This window comes from Meles meles, chromosome 13 (assembly GCF_922984935.1).
Source record: "Meles meles chromosome 13, mMelMel3.1 paternal haplotype, whole genome shotgun sequence".
In the NCBI taxonomy this organism is placed as follows: Eukaryota; Metazoa; Chordata; class Mammalia; order Carnivora; family Mustelidae; genus Meles; species Meles meles.
In genome coordinates, this window is record NC_060078.1 from 80,917,431 (window position 1) to 80,935,794 (window position 18,364).

General features: G+C 58.8%; 1 protein-coding gene across 7 annotated transcripts in view; it reads right to left on the reverse strand.

Moving 5' to 3' along the window:
* Positions 1-675: 675 nt before the first annotated feature.
* Positions 676-18,364, reverse strand: part of CTBP2 (C-terminal binding protein 2) — a 152,726-nt gene continuing 135,037 nt past the window's right edge. For all 7 annotated transcript variants that reach the window (XM_046027994.1, XM_046027988.1, XM_046027991.1 and 4 more), the window contains 8 exons: positions 12,990-13,144; positions 12,654-12,798; positions 8,472-8,678; positions 5,582-5,796; positions 4,981-5,111; positions 4,341-4,468; positions 3,721-3,838; positions 676-2,044 (listed from right to left, as the gene is read on the reverse strand). In XM_046027994.1, coding sequence (XP_045883950.1) covers positions 1,864-2,044; positions 3,721-3,838; positions 4,341-4,468; positions 4,981-5,111; positions 5,582-5,796; positions 8,472-8,678; positions 12,654-12,798; positions 12,990-13,144 — 1,280 coding nt within the window. In that variant the 3' untranslated portion in view covers positions 676-1,863. The remainder of the gene's footprint in view (positions 2,045-3,720; positions 3,839-4,340; positions 4,469-4,980; positions 5,112-5,581; positions 5,797-8,471; positions 8,679-12,653; positions 12,799-12,989; positions 13,145-18,364) is intronic.

The window sequence follows — 18,364 nt, forward strand, 5'->3', positions numbered from 1 at the left end:
GGGAGGGTTGGGATGGGACCACCACCTTCAAATGAGTGAGGAGGTTGATGTTAGAAGACCCCATCACAGCCCCTCCCCCCTCCTTTCTTCATGGGAAGGGGGAGGGAGAATGGAATGATAGGGAGTTGGGTACCTGGCGTTGGACCTGATAGATGGCTTGATACTTGCGGATAGGATACCAGTAGTGTGAAGGGGTTTAATGCTATTCATGAAGGAAAATCCTTTACATCAACTTAAAAGCTCTTAACGTGGAAATGGCTGATAATTATTTTGCAACATTTCTTTGCAAATATCATTTAAAAAAATTTTGAGATTCACTTCCCTTCCTGCATTAATGCTTGAGCCAGGTAATTTTGCTTTTGGGTAAATTAAAATCAAAACTCTCTAACTTGACCAATTTTGTTTCTTGGATCGACATAGTTCCAACCCACTATTTCATCTTGAGGATGTCACGATTTGATAATGATGGACTTAGTGGGCGGTTTTCCGATTTCTCCTTTGAGCTATCACAGGTAATCCCCTGCGTTCCCGAATCTGGTGATAGAATGGGCAGATGGGAAAGTGTTCATCTTTGAACCCAGAAGGAACACGAGTTGAAAACTGGCTAATAGAGAATATAGTTGCCTTTAAAACATCTCCTGTAGAGAATTTTTACCTGGGTGAGATGTACTTGAATTTGAGAACTTTACAAATTTTTATTACTTTTTATTGAAAACTGCACTGAACGCTAAATGTCCACCTTACAATAAACAGACACAGTAGCGGTAACTCACACTAAAACAAAACACTTCTGATAGCCATTATTTTTCTGTTTGGGACAGTTTGAAAGGATTTTTTTTTTGTCACAAAAACAGGAATGTACCTATACAAAGGCTCAAAATAGGCCATCTTTTAAACAAAAAGGCGATGATTCACAAAAGACTATGAATATAACATGTAACTAGTTGATACAAATCTAATAGGATTTGTTAAAATCAGTCACATCTAGTAACACACCTGAAGTGTTCTTGTATAAAATATCACGTGAAGAAAAGAAGATTTATCAATGTCTAAAAAAGTGGGTTTGTTCATAGACAATCTGACAAGTTACCATAAAAAGTGTTTCCTGAGACATAAGGAAATGCAACATTATTTTTCTTGAACTCTTTCAGCTCAAGACTTTCCACTCAATAAAATAGCTGAGGATCTGAAACTGAGAAAATATATTTGAGTACAAACAGCTTGTGAAACTTAATACTTTTTTCTTTTTTTTTTCTTTTTTTCCTTTTTTTGCATCATCAAGAGGGTATTACTGAATTCACAACCAACTCGCCCGCTCCGTATGCAGTTCAGATGGGAGAGAGGCTTCTGTACAGGAGCTTGTATGCTCGCGGCGGTCTAACGGGCACAGTTTTCTCCCCCTTCTCTGTAGCAATTTAATCTTGCCCTCAGCAAAAGAGGTCGCCAGCCCCCATGGACTGAAGACTAGAGTCACAGGAGGGGGATTTCCTCTTAGTATTTTTTTATTTTGACGTTTGGAACTCCTGATGCAACATTCTAGAGCAAGGTGTTCAGGACCTGCTGTGCCCAAGGGGCTGATAAAGGAAAAGGATCTATTTATTCTTTGTGATTGGATGCACAGATGAAGAACGTAACACACAATAACAGAAGTTGGTCGTTAATAAATCACGTCCTAGTCTTTCAGCGCTTCCGGCTCCAGCCTTCCCACACCTCGGCTTCTTGCCCTCCTAACACTGCGGCGTCAATGATGCATATGTCCGGAGTCCGTTAAAAAGACGGTCAAAGTCCTTCCCTTAGTTCATCTATTTTTCACTGTCTCTTGGTCCCAGGTTTATCTGAATGATGACCACTCGTCATTCTCTGCTATTGCTCATTGGGGTGCTCTCGATTGTCCCCGTGTTTTGTAGGCTGGTTGGGAGAGGGAGCTTGGGAAGGGTGTGCCACTGTGGGGAGGTTGTGAGTCACCGGGATGCCTCCGGGGATGATGCCCTCCATGGCTGCAGGAAGTCCGCCCGGGGCCACCCCGACGATGCCTGGCGGGTATCTGAGGAGCACAGAGAACGGGCCAGTTAAGTCGGGAGCAGGGAGGAGCCGAGCTCTGGGCTCTGCCTACTTTTTTTTTCTTAAAGTAGTTTAGTTTGTCACTTAACTGGCAAAGTAAAGAGAAATCTACATGAAAAAACGATGATACTTAATTCAACAAAATCTAAATCATCCCATCAAAACACTGCCACAGACCTTCGCTTCTCACACAATGGGAAGAGCCTGTGTTAATTCTGTCCATAGACCCTGTACTGCATTTGGGAAATGTCTGGTACAAAAAAAGACTTCCCAAGTTGTCTGCCTTAGCATTCGTTAATTATGTCAATACTTCTAATGATTGCCCGACAGGATGAAGTACTCCGATACAAAATGTGGCTCTCCAGGCGACCTAGCCGCGTGCTCTCGTGACCAGAGATGTGAAATGGGACGCAGCAGCAGGGGAAGAAGGGAGCCAGCGCAGACGCCTCTTCCATCACGGGCGCACACGCTGCTGTGTGTCCAAGGGCACGAGGCAGTAAGCCACCCAAAGAACATGTGGTTCTTAATGCAAATTCGAGTTAGTGTATTGAAACATTCCTAGGATAAAACAGACTTAGGAGGCAGGTGCTTTAGAATTAAAAGACTGATTCTCAACATTCTCAAATCCTTGACCTCACTGGCTGGTCAGAAATGAAGGACCCTCTGGGACTTGGGGGAACGACAGGCCTTCAAACATATGTTGTATTCCAAGGGGCCGGAGAGTCTCAGTCTATTAAAGGGAAGAATGAAGATGTGGCCTTTAAAGGACAGGCTGCCAACAATAAGGAACATGACCCTGGGGCAGAGGCAGGTTCAAGCAATGATACTGAAATACTATTAAAAGGGTAAAAACGGTGGGACATTAACAGAATATGGCAAACTGAAATACAGAAAAAGCCATGAGACCCAGTAGGAAAACCGTGTAACTTCCTCAGAGTCTGAGCCTTGACCTGTGGGTCCTCCCTACACTAGTTAAACCTCCCCGGCCCCCACGGTAGAGCAGTGGTTCCCAGCGGGGGATGTGAGGCAGCAGCTGGAGCCATTTTCAGTTATCAGGGCTGGGAGTGCTGGTGGAGGCCAGGGCCGCCAAGATGCATCGCACAGTGCCGAGGCTGGGCCCCAGGGGAGAAAGCTCCAGCCCGGTAAGTGAATTCCGCCAGGGAACGGGCAACGGGCAACTGTGGGTCACAGTAAGCAAGACAGAGGTTTCCTTCTGGAATCCAGGGCTACAGCTCTTTTGTAAAAGCAGAACACTGATTTCCCTGTGAGCCCAGCCACGGTGGGGGGACGGAACCATGGGAAACTCAGCCAGTGAAACCCTGCTCCCTTCCAGGGGCTATGTGGGCTCCGAGCCAGAAGAATTCAAATTAGAAAACAGATTCATCAACAAGCCCTTCCCCCTGAAAATCTTTCTGATACCTTCTGACCCAGAAGCCCTCTGCCTTTGAAGTGGCTTGCAATGTACCAGTCATTCCTCACAGTGTTCAGAGCCTTTGGGGGAACGCATGCCCATGCCCACTCCTTTCATAAATAGGAACCCCAATTCTAGGCTGTATCCTGAGAGCTGTGTCTGCTCCACAGAAACTGGGCATGGGAAAAAATGCGAGGACTGCACAGACTCAGTGCAGGGAGCTTGCTGCGGTGGTGTCCGCTCCTCACCTGTATGTGGCGCCGTTGAGCTCTGGATGGATTGCTTGCTGATCTATTACTGACCAGGGAGCTGTTGTGACAAAGAATTCCTTGTTCACACAGTTTCTTAAGCTTTCGGGGATGCGACCTGGAATATGAAGATTAAAATTAGCCAGATGTATTTTTTTAAGGTCACAGGGAGTTGCTGCTGGGGGAACCCCCTATAACGTTTGAACTATGAAAACCTGAGTGTAAAGTCTCTCACTCCGGAATGAGGGCCAGCCCTTTAATTAATTTTCAGAAAAGGAGCAATCGTGGGGCCCGAGCCCTGAGCTCTTCACTCCTGCCCACTCCACCCTCTGGAGCAGAAAGGAGCCCTGCCCCCATTCCCAACTCCCTCCACAGTTTGCCTGTTTAACACTGGTTGAAAAGGAACCCGTTGCCTCTGAAACAGAGTGTAAAGCCTGAATGAACTGGGCCCAGCTCTTTCCATATGTAATCGACTTGGTCCCTAAAACCTCCTGTGCCCGTAGGAGCAGGCCTCTGTAACCCCCAGCGCGCCTTATCAGGCCCGGGGCAGCTGAGCTGCAGGGCTCCGGCCGCCCTCCCCGCCCGGTGCTGGCCGGCAGGGCCACAGGGCTCGGGCTCACCTGTGATTGCCCGGCGGATCTCGGTGGCGGCCGCCTCCCGCATCTCCAGCGAGGCTTGCTCACTGTACCAAGCTGTGTGGGGCGTACAGATGAGATTCGGTGCGTCTTTCAAGGGACCCTGAGCAAAGCTAGATAAATGCACACGAACAGCAAATGAGAAGAGTCGAGTGGGGCGCCCTACCCCACTCATCAAGAGGCAGCTCGCAGCCGAGCGGCCTACTGGCCAGTTTGCCTGCATGGAGGAACAGGGGTAGTACGTTTCCGCAAGGCTGGGAATTTAAGAACGTACTGATCAAAGCTTCCAAAACGAGTGTCAGGAGAAAGGCTCCCCAGAGGACCGGCAGGGCCCACGTGTGATCGGAGCGCACAGTCCCGGGGGCGGACGAAGCCCGCTCCGCTCCAGACTCACACGGTTCTTCCTTTGAGACACTTTCTGACGCCCCCTGGGTTCCCTCTGGCACTTTGACACTCACACAAAGTACAGCACCGTCCTCAGAACAGAGGCCGTCAGACGGTCTCCAGCTTCCTCCCCAGGGGCCCTTGCTCTGGGGACGTGCCCGGCAGTCCCAGTGTGGGGGGCGCTCAGGGCAGCAGCAGGCCCCGGAGTCCCAGCGCGAGGCCCGCAGCCCGGCACACCCACCTGAAAGGCTCTGATTCGTGCACGTCGAGGGCTGCCCCTCGTATCCTGCCTTCCTTGAGGGCTTGGGCTAAGGCCTTCTCGTCCACCAGCCCGCCACGGGCCGCATTCACAAGGAACGCCCCTTGCCTCATCTGCGGGACGAAAGGAAGGCCGTCAGATGCCACCACGCTGGGAGGCACCTGCCCGGAGGCTGCAAGAAGCCAGCCACGGCCCGAGGACTCTGGTTGGCTTGGCTGTCGGGTGTGTGTGCGGCAGGTCGGGGAAGGGGACTGTGGGGTGTTGGTGACGGCTGGGTCGGTTTCTCTGTAACCTCAGAGCGTACCGTAAGGCGGGAAGTCCTTGGAGTCAGGACCTGTCACCTGCCTGTTGCTTCTTGGAGGCCAAACCCGACGGAGACAGGTCCCTGCTGGGTCCTGGGCCGGCCCCTATCTGTCCCAGCTCCACGTGGCCCATCCCGTGCTGGGGCCTTGTCTGGCCCCTCATTGATGCCCTGGGGGATGGTCTTTCCTTTTCACGCATGTGTCCACGGACTTCTTCCCACCCCACCCCCTTCTGCTTTGATGGAAGTGTCCAGGGGCAGAGGGTATCTATGTCCAGTTACCTGCTTTATAGTAAAGTCATTGATGAGGTGGTGGTTATGCTCGTTGAGATTACAGTGCAAGGAGACGCAGTCGCTCTGGTACAGTAAGTCCTGCAGGGTGTAGACCCTCTGCACGCCCAGGGACCGCTCGACCCCATCCTGCAAGTAGGGGTCATAAAAGATGACGCTGAATCCAAAGGCCTTGGCTCGAACAGCAACCGCCTGCCCCGTGCGACCTGTGCGGAGAGAGAGCAAGCATCCAGGTGAGCGAGTCCACCGTCCCGCCGGCCACCGCTCAGCGCTCCAGATGCCACGTGGGCTTGAGTTGTCCCCGCCGCCAGCGGGGCCGCCAGCCGGGGGGAGCGGCGTGCCTAAAGCCTGGGGACGCGCTCGGCCAGCATGTCTCCTCAGCTTCCTGGCTGAGCTGTGCAGGGGCCCGTTGTCTGCACTGGGGGGGCGTGTGTGTTCAGGTTCCCATGATGGACATTTTCAAACGTCAGCACAGCTAGAGAGAATGTTCTAGGGAATGCCATGTGTCCTTCCCCCAGCGCCCGCCATCCCTGTAGTCTCCCACTCAGATTTCGCTCTCCCTGACGTCTCTGGGTCCGCAGCAGCCTTTAGCCAAGCTTCCTTTCCCGAGACAGCGAGGGCAGTGACAGAGAACAGTCTCTTGACAATTAGCACTGGGTTTGCTCACGATGGGGGGGGGGGGGGGGGACTAAAACGGACCCAAGCACCGGGACTCGGACGGGGAGCAGGAGCCACAGACAGGGTGGCTAATTCTCGGGTGTGTCGGCTGCTTCTGACCTGCGGGGGGAACCCCAGGCCCCCCCTCAAGAGGGTCAGTAACCCACACCACCTAACAGCCTCCCTGACTCCCAAGTGGCTGTCATCTGCACAAACCCACATGGAACCCCATGGAACCCCAGAGCGGCCTCCTCCGGGAAGCGCGCACAATCCGTCTTCGGAGGAAACCACTGCTCAGTGGTGCAGGGGAAGGAGGAGGACACGGGGGACATGTCGCTTCCCAAACAGGAAGCCCATGTGAGGGCAACATGGAGGCGGACCGTCTCCCGCCCCTGCTGGGCTCCCGTGGAGCGGGGCAGGGCAGCCTGGGCTGGAGGTCGCTCTGCGGGAGGCCCGCCGCGGGGGCACCGGAGCCCGCTCACCCCTCCCGCCCTCCCTCCTCAGGGTCAGCGCTTGGGCTCAGGGACCGCAGCTGCACAGCCCAGCCGGGAGGCGGGCACGGCAGAGAGGACCAGGGAGGAACAGCGCCGGCGGCCTGCACACCCCTCTGACGTCCCATACGACCCCACGCCCCTGGCCCACACGAGAATGCCCCCCCCCCACTCCCACGGCCTAACGCACTCGGCCTGGAGCCGGGGCTCTCGGGCGGGGGCTGCCGGGGCCCCGCGCGGTGTTCCAGCCTTTGCTCTTCCTTCGTCCCCAACCCTCATCTTCTCGCTGGCCTCCCCGCTAGCCGTGAGGGTTTCCCAAGTGTCTCCGAGACCGAATGACTTAATTCTGTTACTGACTTGATAAAAACTGAGACTTGCAAGAAGCCAACAGTCTCAGCCTGAAAAAAACCGTACACTCGTTTCTAGTTGCCCCTGGCTGTGCCCGAGCCGCCCCCCACCCCGGATCCTGCTGCTGCGGCTTCTCAGCGAAGACTCAGGCAAGTGACTGCTCTCGGGGGAGGCACCGGGCAGCCTCCGGCCAGGCCCCTTCCCATCGGAGTCTGGCCTAACTTCTGGAAGGCTCTAGACATACCCGAAAGGCGGCGAGGCAGCCCCGCCAACAGAGTACACGGGGAGTGGGGGCTGAGACGGCGCCGGCTGACAGTCTCGGGTAAACGGGGCTCACACCCCGCGGGGTCTGAGAAGGCCGGCGCGGTCCTGAGAACCGTCCCCGTCCCGAGAACTGCCCAGTCCTGAGAAGCGTCCCCTGGAGGCACACACAGAGCAACGGGAGGCCCAGCGGGCGCCAGCAGAGGGCGCTGCCGCCCTCCCACGGCGCCTCCGCCTTTCCTCCGCGGCGGCCCCTCAAGACAAGGTGAGGACTCCTTCCTTCGTAAACCCTGTGCAAGATCGCCTCCGTGAGCGAGGTCACCCTGACACCTGGGGTCTTTAACTCACCCTGGGGAGCGAGATGCACGCGCCCCAAAGAAGCCCAGCTCCCATCCAGGGGCCCTGACCCTTGGTTTTCGGAAAACAGCTCTGAACGCAGGGTTAAGTGACAGCCTGGGAAGGACTTGTGACCCACCCCACGTGCTTCTCCTGCCACCTCGGAATCCTTAGGGGCCGTCCCACGGCTCATGCCCTTCCTGATGTACAGACTGCGACACTGAGGCAGAAAGTCAGTGAATTTCCTCAAGGCCATAGAACCGCCGAGCGGCGGGGCCGAGCTTCAGCAGAAAAGCAAGGCCCCCGTGTGCAGCGCGGCCCACTGGAGCCCCCGTGTCGTCAACGCCAGGTCATCAGGCCCCTTCCTGTCACAGCTCACCTTGTCCTTGCTAACCCGTCTAAGATGCGCACAGGGCCGCCAGCCGACTCCTGGGAAACCTTTCCGTGCCTCCACCCCGAGTGGGCTTTCTAAGCTGATGGCTGGACCATGCCACCTTCCGGCTCAGAATCCTTCAGGGACTCCCTGCTGCCGCCCCCCCACCCCGGCCTGGCATCTGAGGGCCTCCAGGGGCTGGGCCTTGCCCACGGTCCAGGTCTAGGCTCAGCCCCCAGTCCCCATTCGAGCCCCAAGTCGGCTGGTTTCTCTCCAGGGCGCCTCCAGCAGCCCAGCCCAGGGCCATCTGCGGGCACACAGCGGCGGGGGGAAGACCGCCCCCCGTGCTGCCCGCTCCCTGCCCAGCCCTGAAGACCCAGCTCACAGGGGCCCGGGGCTGGGCAGCGGCACGTACCGAAGCCGATGAGGCCCAGCGTCTCCCCGCGGATGCGCGCTGCTCCCGAGGCCACCTCGCGGATCTGCTCGACGCTCTGCACCCGCGTGCCTTCCCGCAGCGCCTGGTACAGCCACGTGTTGCGCCGGTACAGGTTGAGGATGTGGCAGATGGTGGAGTCGGCCGTCTCCTCCACGGCCGCCGACGGGATGTTGCACACGGCGATGCCTGGAGAGGACAAGGGCCAGGCCCCGCGTGAGGAACCCCGAGTATGGAGGGGGAGTTCCGGGGCGCCCCATGCGGCCAGCTGAGGGCCTGGGAGGCAGAGCTGGCCCTTCAGCCCCCGGCATGGCGTGTGCCCACGGGCAGGTCAGGCTCCAATGCTCAGAGGCCTTCAGCCCCCAGATCCGTCCCAGCCCTGCCGCAGCCCCCCGCCTGCACTCAGCCCACATCCCGCCGGCCCTCTGCTCCCACACCCCGTGCTTCTGGGAAGCGAGCGGTGGGCAGCTGGAAGGGGGAGCAGCCCCGAGACTGGAAACCTGCCCATGTCCGCCGTGGAGCAGCCCGGAGCTGAGCCGCAGAGCCCCTCGTGAGAGCCGACAGGACTCCTTCCTGTGGGATGAAATGTTAATACTTGTTTTTGAAAAAGGGCGAGATGAAGCAGGAACCAGCACCTCCTCCTCAACATGGGCCCCAGGCCCGGCCAGCAGAGCAGATGCCTGAATTCAGCCGCAGGCCTGGTGGCGGGGTGGGGGCGGACAGGGGAGGGCCTGCGGCCCAGGAGCTGCTGAAGGACCAGCCCACGGCTCGGGCAGGCAGAGCCAGGCACTGACCCTCCTCGGTAGAAGGTGTTTGGGGGAAGAATGTAAAGTCTGCCAGACAAGCAGCTTTTTGAGGGACACAGGTATCCAGGCAGCCTGTCAGACCAGCTCAGAAAACCACCTTTGAATCCCAGGTTTGGGACCCAAGGAACATACGGGGCAGGGCCCCCAGAAGGCAGCCCTGCCTTCCTCTTCCTTCTCAAGCCCGCCAGTGGGGACAAGGGCACTGGAGCCACTGTGAGTCCACGGGAGGGAAAAAAGGGCCTCAGGACCCCCTGTGCCGAGCACCCCATTCTAGCAGCTGTGTGACCTGCCCGCGAGGGCTGCCTTCGGGTCCAGGGTCTCAGTGGTGCCCCGAGGAGGACAGACAGCTCAGAGAGTGAAAACCCAGATGAGCGTCCCACCTGGTCCCATCTGGCCCCAGCCACCTGCCGGGGGGAAAAAGTGACCGAGGCTGCCGAAATTTCCACGAGCCAGGAGTCCGTTCTGCAAACAGCCACAAAGGAGGCCACTCCATATGCAACAGGCAAGCTTAGAACTTGGACTGTGCCAGAAGCCAGGGTTCATGGAAATCGTCTGGCATTTGTGATGGTTTCCAGTCCTCTGAGGAACCTGAGGTGGTGTGGCCCGCGCCCAGCAGGAGGGTCCCGACAATGGACGAGCAGAGTGTGGACCCTTGGCCATGGCCCAGACAACCGCCGGGCCCGGGACCAGCTGTGCCCTGGGAGCCGAGATCGGAGGGGATGTGCCGGAGGAGGGAGTCCCCACGTGGTCCATGTGACACAGAGCACCGCACCTGCCCACTCCCTGGGGGGGGAGGCACAGGGGGACACTGCTCGCCTGCACCCCTGAACTCTGACACGTTGACCCTTGGCTGCAGAGACCAAAAACTGGAGGAGGGGCTGCGGGCATCAGGAGGGACCGTCCTGCCCCAAGGGCAATGGCACCTTCCTCTGACACCCCAAAGCCCTGACGATTTCTAAACCATTCTTCAGGTCAGGGCACCTTCAAAGGCCAAGATGAGAAGCTTCTACCATCTGTCAGGCAAGAGTCACAGCCATCTTACCCCAAGGCCCGAGCCCAGTGGCTGAGCTGCTTTTTCTGTCAATTCACTCTTTGCTGTCCCCCCTGCTGAACTGGAGACCAGATAAAGGAGCCCGAGAGAGGCTCACAAGCTCAGAGGCCTCCAGCAACATCCCACCTCCCCCCGCTTCCCCCCTCCGCCCCACTCCCTGGTTCTTGGGGAGCCCCTGCAGATGGGCTGGATCCCTCTAACTGCTCCGGGCAGGGGACACAGCTGTTTCCTGAGCTCACCCCGCTCTCCACTCTGAGCATCCAGTCCGGCCCACTGTCTTCATGCAAAGACTCCCGTGAGCACTGGGAAGGGAGCGTCCTCCCAGGAAGGCCACACTGCAGGCCCCAGACACAAGCAGCACTTACAGCCCCTGTCCTCATTTGCACGAGGCCTGAGGACAGAGTGATGTGTGCAGAGCATGTCCCTTCTCCACGGGCCTTCTCCAAATTCCACACGCACCAGGATCAATGGAAAGGATCAATGGAAACCCCACAGCCGACATCCTCGTCCACTGTTCCGAACGGCAGGGCCCCCGGGAACACTGCCCTCGTCAAGGGCAGCCGTGTGGCCGGGGGAGCGGGGCCCCTTTGGTTTTAGGGACACGAGGTCCCCCTCCTGGTCGGGGCCGGCTGCGTGGGGAGCATGGGCAAGTGGAGGGATGGCAAGTTTCGCTCCGGAGACCTTCCCTGTCTCCCTGGAAAGAAGTGGCTGCTTCCCAACGAGGGCACTCAACGTGACCACCTCACCCGAGCCTGGGCGGCGAGGGGCGGACACACGGACGGCGGGGCAGGTGCAGGGAAGCACGTCTGAGGACCCCCCGCCCCCGCTCTGTGGGCTCAACTATATTGCCCGTCGCTGTCTGAACTTGGGATGGCGGCTCTACCAAGAGCACAAAGAACATTTGTTTCCAAACAAAACCATTCTCGTTGGCGCCCGGGAAAGATGGAAAATTGGAGGTAATGCTAGACGTGCTTCTGAGGACTCCTATCACCCGAGTTTCTTTGCTGCGACCAAGGCGGGCTCAGGGGCCCCCCGAGGCCGAAGCAAGCGCTCGGGGCTGACACGGGAAAAGCCATCGCTTCCCTCAGGCCCCATAACCAGTCTGGGTTCTGACGCCGCCCCTTTTCGCTTTGGCATGAGGAGGATCTTCCAAGCCCCTTCTGCCACGCAGCCCCCCACTTCCAGGATGGGGGAGGGGAAAAAGGCATCTGTTGAGGAACGACCACCTCTTGCCTCTTCCTTTGGGGTTCACCTATGGGGGACACCACTGCCATACCCCAGGCTCAGAGCGGCCGGGCGCCACCGTGAGGCAGCACAAGACTCGCACGGGCCAGGCTCCCTCTCCCCGGCTCGACCCCCAATTCAAGCGGGGGAACGAGCCACTTGAGGACACCGGGAACCTTCCCTCAAAACCCCAGGCCAGGACTATGGAGGAGGAAGCGGAGGCCTGACGCGCTTGATGCCGGGACCCATCGGGTCCTTGGCGGGGTGGGCAGGGACAGGGCCCACGGGGCCACCAGGGTTTCAGCACGGCCACAGCTTGTCGGGCCGCCGAGGCCTGAGTCCTGACACCTGCTGCTGGCCCCTGGGCTTCGGGCGCCCCTGGACGCGGGCGAAGCACAGGCCCACGCAGCCGGGTGCGGACCAGGCACATCGCAAACGCGACAAGGACAGTGAGCAGAGGAGCTGATGGGGGAGGACCCCGGGCCCTCGCGAGGTGAGCAGGCCAGCCGAGGGCCGCTGGCCGTCCACGCGCCGTGAACTCTCCTCACATGCAGAGCCCGGCAGGGGCTGGGACAGGGACGGGGGCCACGCAGAGGGCCGCGGCCCCACCTCTGGGAAACTGCCTGTGGGGGTCCACCTGCTGCCCCTGCTTTTCTGTGGAGACTCTGCCCCATCTGACAAGGGCTGGGCGGGAGGTGCCGGGCTCCGCTTCACCCGCGTCGGTGCCGACCTGGGCCGGTTTCTGGGTGGACGGCGCTGTGCCAGGACTGGAGACCTAGGAATGCCCGAGCCCGACACCCCGCTTCTGAGCCCCGCACTGCGCGCCCAGCGCTGGCATTTCCGGGTGATGGGTCCCGACCAGCCAGCGCTGGCCTGTGGCCGCTCACGGAGTCCCTGCTGCAGGGACCGGCCCCTGGCTCGTCTGGCTTCATGTCCTCCCCACGTGAGACAGCCTGGCCCAGCCAGCGCCGACACCGGGTGGGGCCCGGGGGTCCAGCAGGCGCGCTCCTGCCCGTGTTTTTTGGGGGCGCGGGCGCCCGGCAAGGTTCCCTCTGAACAGCTGCTCCGGCCCCACACACTCACCGAGCTCGCCGGCGGCCTTGATGTCAACGTTGTCGTAGCCGCTGCCTATCCGCACGATCACTCTCAGGGCCTTGAACTTCTCCAGGTCCTCCCTGGTGAGGGTGATGGTGTGGTACATCATGGCGCCGACGGCTTCGTTGAGAACCTGAGACGGGGCGAGCAGAGCACGGCTGGAGCCCCCCCACCGCACCCCCCGCAGAGGGCGCGGCGTGGCCGTGATCGCTCCCCAGGGGAGTGGCCCGGGGCTGTGCTTTGGGTTCTGCGGGGGACCCTGGGTGACAGCGGAGGGGGAGGGCGGACAGGGAGGTGGCGTCTGGGGGTGGGGGAGGGGCCCACCTTCTCGTGGATCTCCTGAGTGGACTGTGCGTCACAGAAGGCCACCGTGGCCAGGTCCTTCAGGATGGGCATCTCCACGGTGCAGTCTCTGCCATCGAGCAGCGCCACCAGGGGGCGGGGGTGCAGGGGGCCGTTCATGATCTGGGGGCGGATACCTGTGAGGATGGGAGGTGACTGGGTAGGCGGGCACAGTGGCCTGTCCCACACTGGGGCACAGTGCCCCCCCGCCCCCGTAGCCACATCCATCAGGTCTGGAGGACCCCAGGGCTTCCTCCCTGCTCCCTGGGTGGACCAGAAACCCACAAAGCCACCTGGGCTCCCCTGGGCTCATAGACCTCAGGCTCCTTTGGAGTCACCGGGAAAGATTCTGGGACAAGCTGAGGAGACCGGGACGGGGGAACATCTGTCTGCTGGGTCTGCCTGGGCGGATGTCTGAGGGAGACCTGGGTCTCCGTGAGCAACGTCAAGTACGGCGAACAGGAACCACCGTGCAGCTAAGCCCATCACCACGTGGAACTTGGGCCCAGGACATCTGTGTCCAACACACCTGCTCCCAGCACCAGCTGGACCCGGGGCTCCCCCCAAACCCTCCCCACTCCAGCACCTTCCAAACAAACATGAAGGGTACAAAATGAAACCAGATGGACAGGTCATGGCTCCCGCACCCCATGGGAGTGTCCTGGAGAAATCCCTGGTGGAAACAGGCACCTTGGGCTCAGCTCAGGGCCCTCTTCTCCTGGCCCAGCGGGTAGGGAGGTGTGTGTGAAGGAGGCCAGCAGCTCGCTGGGGGCTTGGGAGAGGAACGACAATCTCTCCAAGGACCGCAGAGCAAGCCGCACCCCTCAGGTACCAGGACCAGTCCGAGCGGTCCTGGGTCCTGAGGCTGCCCCAAAGAAAAAAAAGACACTTGTCCCCACAGCTTGGGTGGGGCAGCCCTCCCTTCACGCCGCCCAAGTGCAGACTGTCCAGCTGCTCCATGCGGACCAGCACAGCTGCTCACGGGAGGCTCGAGGGGCGGCGGGAGCGTCTCCAACCCACACAACAGAGCAGGGGGCACGTGCCCTGCGCCACATGGCCACACGAGGGACGCGCACCAGGCTGCCTGCAGGAGCCTGGCACTTCTTCCAACAAACCCGTTGGGACCATGCCACCGAGATGGCCAGGGTGGGACAACTCCCATTTTTTCGACTAATCAGACACGTAATGTCCCCGCCTACAAGTCAAAGCCAGAGAGCTTTCCATGCATCCCAAGCTATGGAAAGCCCGGCTTGGTCTGTTTTGCTTCCTTCTTCCTGTACAGAATCTACTTGTCCTTGCCTCTGGTGGGCCCCTGGACCCCTGGGCTTGACTGGGCTCCCAGAGCCCCTACCAGGAGCACGTGACATTCTGACCCAGCTGGCCTTCGTGTGACCACAAGGCATTGGGCATAGGCTCCCGCCAACAAAGCCAGGGCCTGCACTCAGCTGTGTGGTCTCCCAGAGGGCTCGTCCACTGGCAGCCCTAACGTGGCCACCGGGCTGCCCGAGGGGGTCCCAGACACGTGAAGCCCCTCTGTGACCGCCAAGGCTCGTCACGCAGCAACACGCTTGCGTAAGGAGCTGAAAGAGCAATCCCCACCTGGAGCTGCGTCCGGGTTCCGACTAGCTCTGGACATGGAGACGGGGAGGGCGTCCCCAGGCGCCCCCCAGCACAGAGGCAATCACCTCTTTGAACGAGGAGCAGAGAAAAGGTTTTTGGCCTGGCCAGACTGCAGGTTTCCTCTAGTCCCGAGCTGGGACTCACGAGGGATCAGTCCCTCCCAGCCTCTGAGCGGCAACAAAACTACCGCCTAACCCAGATCCTGGGGCCCCGAAGCAGGACATCCAAGTGAAGCTGAGCCCCCACGTCCTCTGTACCAGCTGGGAAAACGGGGGCTCCCCTCCCCCATAGCCTCACCAGCCTCTGCCCCCCATGGCAGGTGGGGATTGGGGCACCAAAGTCGTTTGTTGGGGGGCTGATAAGCCCTCTGCTAGTGTTCTTCTTGGCCTAACTGGCAGGCGGGCTCCACAAGAGGTCAAGGTGGGTGTGTACGAATGGAGGTTTCCCCAAAGACCAAGGGTGCCATCGTGAGTCAGGACCCCTGGAGACCGGCTTTTACCCCCAACTCTGCAGAGGCAAGTGCAGGGCAGTAAGTCACATGGTGGCCTCCAGCCTCTCATCTCATCCCCAGCCCCTTTAGTAGAATGAGGACCCCGGGGCACAGCGCGGGAAGTGGCCCCTGAGTGAGCAGCAGCGGGGCGGGGGACGCAGCTCGTGCCAAGGTGATGTGCGTACATTAAAGCTCCTACCTCTGCCCTTCCTTTTGGCCGAGAAAAGGGCGAGATTTTTGACCAAATCCTGATGGCTCCGTCTTCTTCCACCAGGTTCTTTTGCTTGTCCCCACAGTCGCTGCCAAGCCCAGGTCGGACTCCCACGGGCTGGTGGTCTTGGACTACGGGCCAGATTCACTGGCCTGTCCCAGGCTATCCCTCCCACAGGGTGCAGAACACCCTGGCCTGACTCCAAAGGCGCTGGCAAGGGTGTTCATCAGACCGTGTTCGCGGAGTTCGTGATCATGGTAAGAAATCCAAGTTGTTCATTAAAAAGCAGCCACAGAGGAAAATGACAGGCAGGCACAAGGCAGGCTTCTAGAGCCATCCAAGACATCTGGAGAGGCTGAGGGGCCTCATCACAGAAATGTCCGTCCACGGCATCAGTGCATGGATCCCGTTACCTGGGCAACAAGCTCCAGGTTGCCTAGCGATCGCCCCCCTCCCTGGCTTGGGTCGCCTCCTCTTGGGCGAAATGCACCCTTTGCCCTCATTCAGGCTGGGCAGGCAGAATGCAGCTGAGGCTTGTCCGCAAGAGCTAGGGGCTCCCAGATGAGGCCCCGGGCTCAGCTATGGGCTGCAAGCCCTGTATGGGAACGCTGGCAAGGGAGAGGCACACGGGGTTGTGCTGGGGATGGATGCTGAGCGGGGATGGCTGTGTGGGTGGTGGGGAGGGGGCCGGACTCCCACATGTCCTGCACGAGGTGTAGGGCTGCACGAAACCCCAGTACGGAGGATGAGAGAAAGCTCAGCCAAGGCATCGCTGAGGTTCATTCTACGGACAAAGGGACCGTGCCGTGCTCGCTCCCTCAGTCCCAGGAAGCTCCTGTCTACCTGCACACCAGAGAAGCCAGCGAGACTTAAGCCACACCCCACCCAGCACCTGTTGTTGCTACAGTCTCACCGAAGTTGGGGCAGAGGTTCCCACAAGAGCCTTGGAAATGCCAGCCAGGTGAAGCTGTAAACAGACTTTCCATCTTGCCTCACATTAACCGACGCATCTCTCAGTGCTTCTAACAATTTGAGTCATTTTTAGTCTACTAGGATGCAACCGACATGTTACTGAAGATAACCTTTCAAGGGACTGTGGGAAATGGGGGGCCTGGAGGGAGTGCCCCACCTCCTCTGCAGCCAGGGGAATCTAGAGAAACCTGGGGAGGAAAGCCAGGGCACGATGAACCTTTAATGAGAATGGACTAAAAACTGAGGTCTGTGCCCAAAAGCTAGAGTAGCAATTACCAGACATGGCTCAAACCCCAAGACTGACATTCGGAAGCTCACTGTGTTACTCTTCTTCCCATTTTATGGCCAGGCAGACAGAGCCAAGCATAACCATGGGCCACACCGAGGAACGACACCAGCCACCTCACACAATCCCAGGGACCCAACAGAGCCCGAGGAAATATTTGCTGACGAGGAGCCGGGGGTCCTGGTGGCCCCTGAGTCAAAGCGGCTACTCCCTTTCTGCAATCTCGCCTTCTATTTCAGAACAATTCCAGCTGCCGTTGGACACATCACACACACACACACACACACACACACACACACACACACACACACACACAACCCTATCAGCACATTCCTTTCAACCACTTGTCCAGCATTAACTCTGCAGGGCAGCGCTGGCTCCCCTGGCGTCAATTACTTGCTGGTTTCAGGTTCGCCTTTGCACAAGCAAGGACGCGCTCACCATCAGGGACCGGTGCCCCCGCTCGAGGCCGCGCCGACGGCCGTCCTCGGGCCCCGTGTTACCTACAGCAGCACGTGAGACGTGGTGAGATCAGACACATTTAGTGGAAAACACAGGTGGCACCAGGCCATGTTGCTGGAGTTCTGCTACAAGTGGCTGATGGTCCGGGGGAAAACAAGTCCATGTGCCCCATGGATTCAGAAGGAGGAAAGGGAGGTCCCCAGGGAGGACACTGGCAGCTCTTTGGTCAACCAACCTCAAAGCCACCTTATCTGAAGAGCAGGGTTTCCCAGGAGCTGCTTCTTCGCCAGGCGACACAGTGTGAACCGGCTGCAGCTGGCTGAACGGGACAGGCTTCCCTACGCAGAGTGAGTGAGGAGGAAAATGATCCCCCCCAACGACGTGGCTCTGTGGGGTCCGAGACCCATCTTCTGCCTTTCCGGACACTGTGTGAGACGCCACTGACGCGCTCCCACGGAACTCTGCCTCGGTTTTGAAGGTCCGAGTTGGTCTCTGTTGCTTGTCAACCTGGAGGCTTTTTTGATTTTGCTGTTTCAAGATTTCAGAAATGAAGCCGTTTTAGCCCAGAGCGAAGTGGCCCCAGTAAACGTGTTTGGCCAGCAGGCAGAGGCCTGACAACTGACCGGATCTTGCTGACCATCCCCAGACCGCAGCCCTTCAACACCTGTGCTGGGTCGGCCAGGATCGCAGATGACAGTCACGAGTGACCGCTCCACCGGCTCGGGGTCACCCCCTGCTCGCCTGGCAGGGACTGGCCAAGTACCTGGGGTTGGGGGGTGGAGGGCCTACCAAGCAGCACGGATTGGCACCAAGGGTTTCTCTGCTGCTCCGGGGTCGAAAAACCCAGGCCAGGCCTCACAGGTAGAACCCAGCTGGGAGCTTCTGGGGCCTGAAGGCCATTGCCGGGACTCTCTGGGCCAGCACCAGCTGTTCTGGCGGCTGACGCTGGAATGAGCACCTGGAAAGAACCACGAGATCCACGGAGCCCTCAGAAATATCGGAGATGGGGCACCTGGGTGGCTCAGTGGGTTAAAGCCTCTGCCTTTCGCTCAGGTCATGATCCCAGGGTCCTGGGATCGAGCCCCACATCGGGCTCTCTGCTCGGCTTTCTCTCTCTCTCTGCCTGTGCCTCTCTCCCTACTTGTGATCTCCATCTGTCAAATAAATAAATAAAATCTTAAAAAAAAAAAAAAAGGAAGAAAGAAAGATCGAAGATAAAACGCACCGTGCGACATGCTTAGCCAGAGGCCCCGGAGCCCACTGAATGGGTCATCAGCTCCCAGAACCCACAAGGCGGTTTGGAAGGCAGAAGGCAG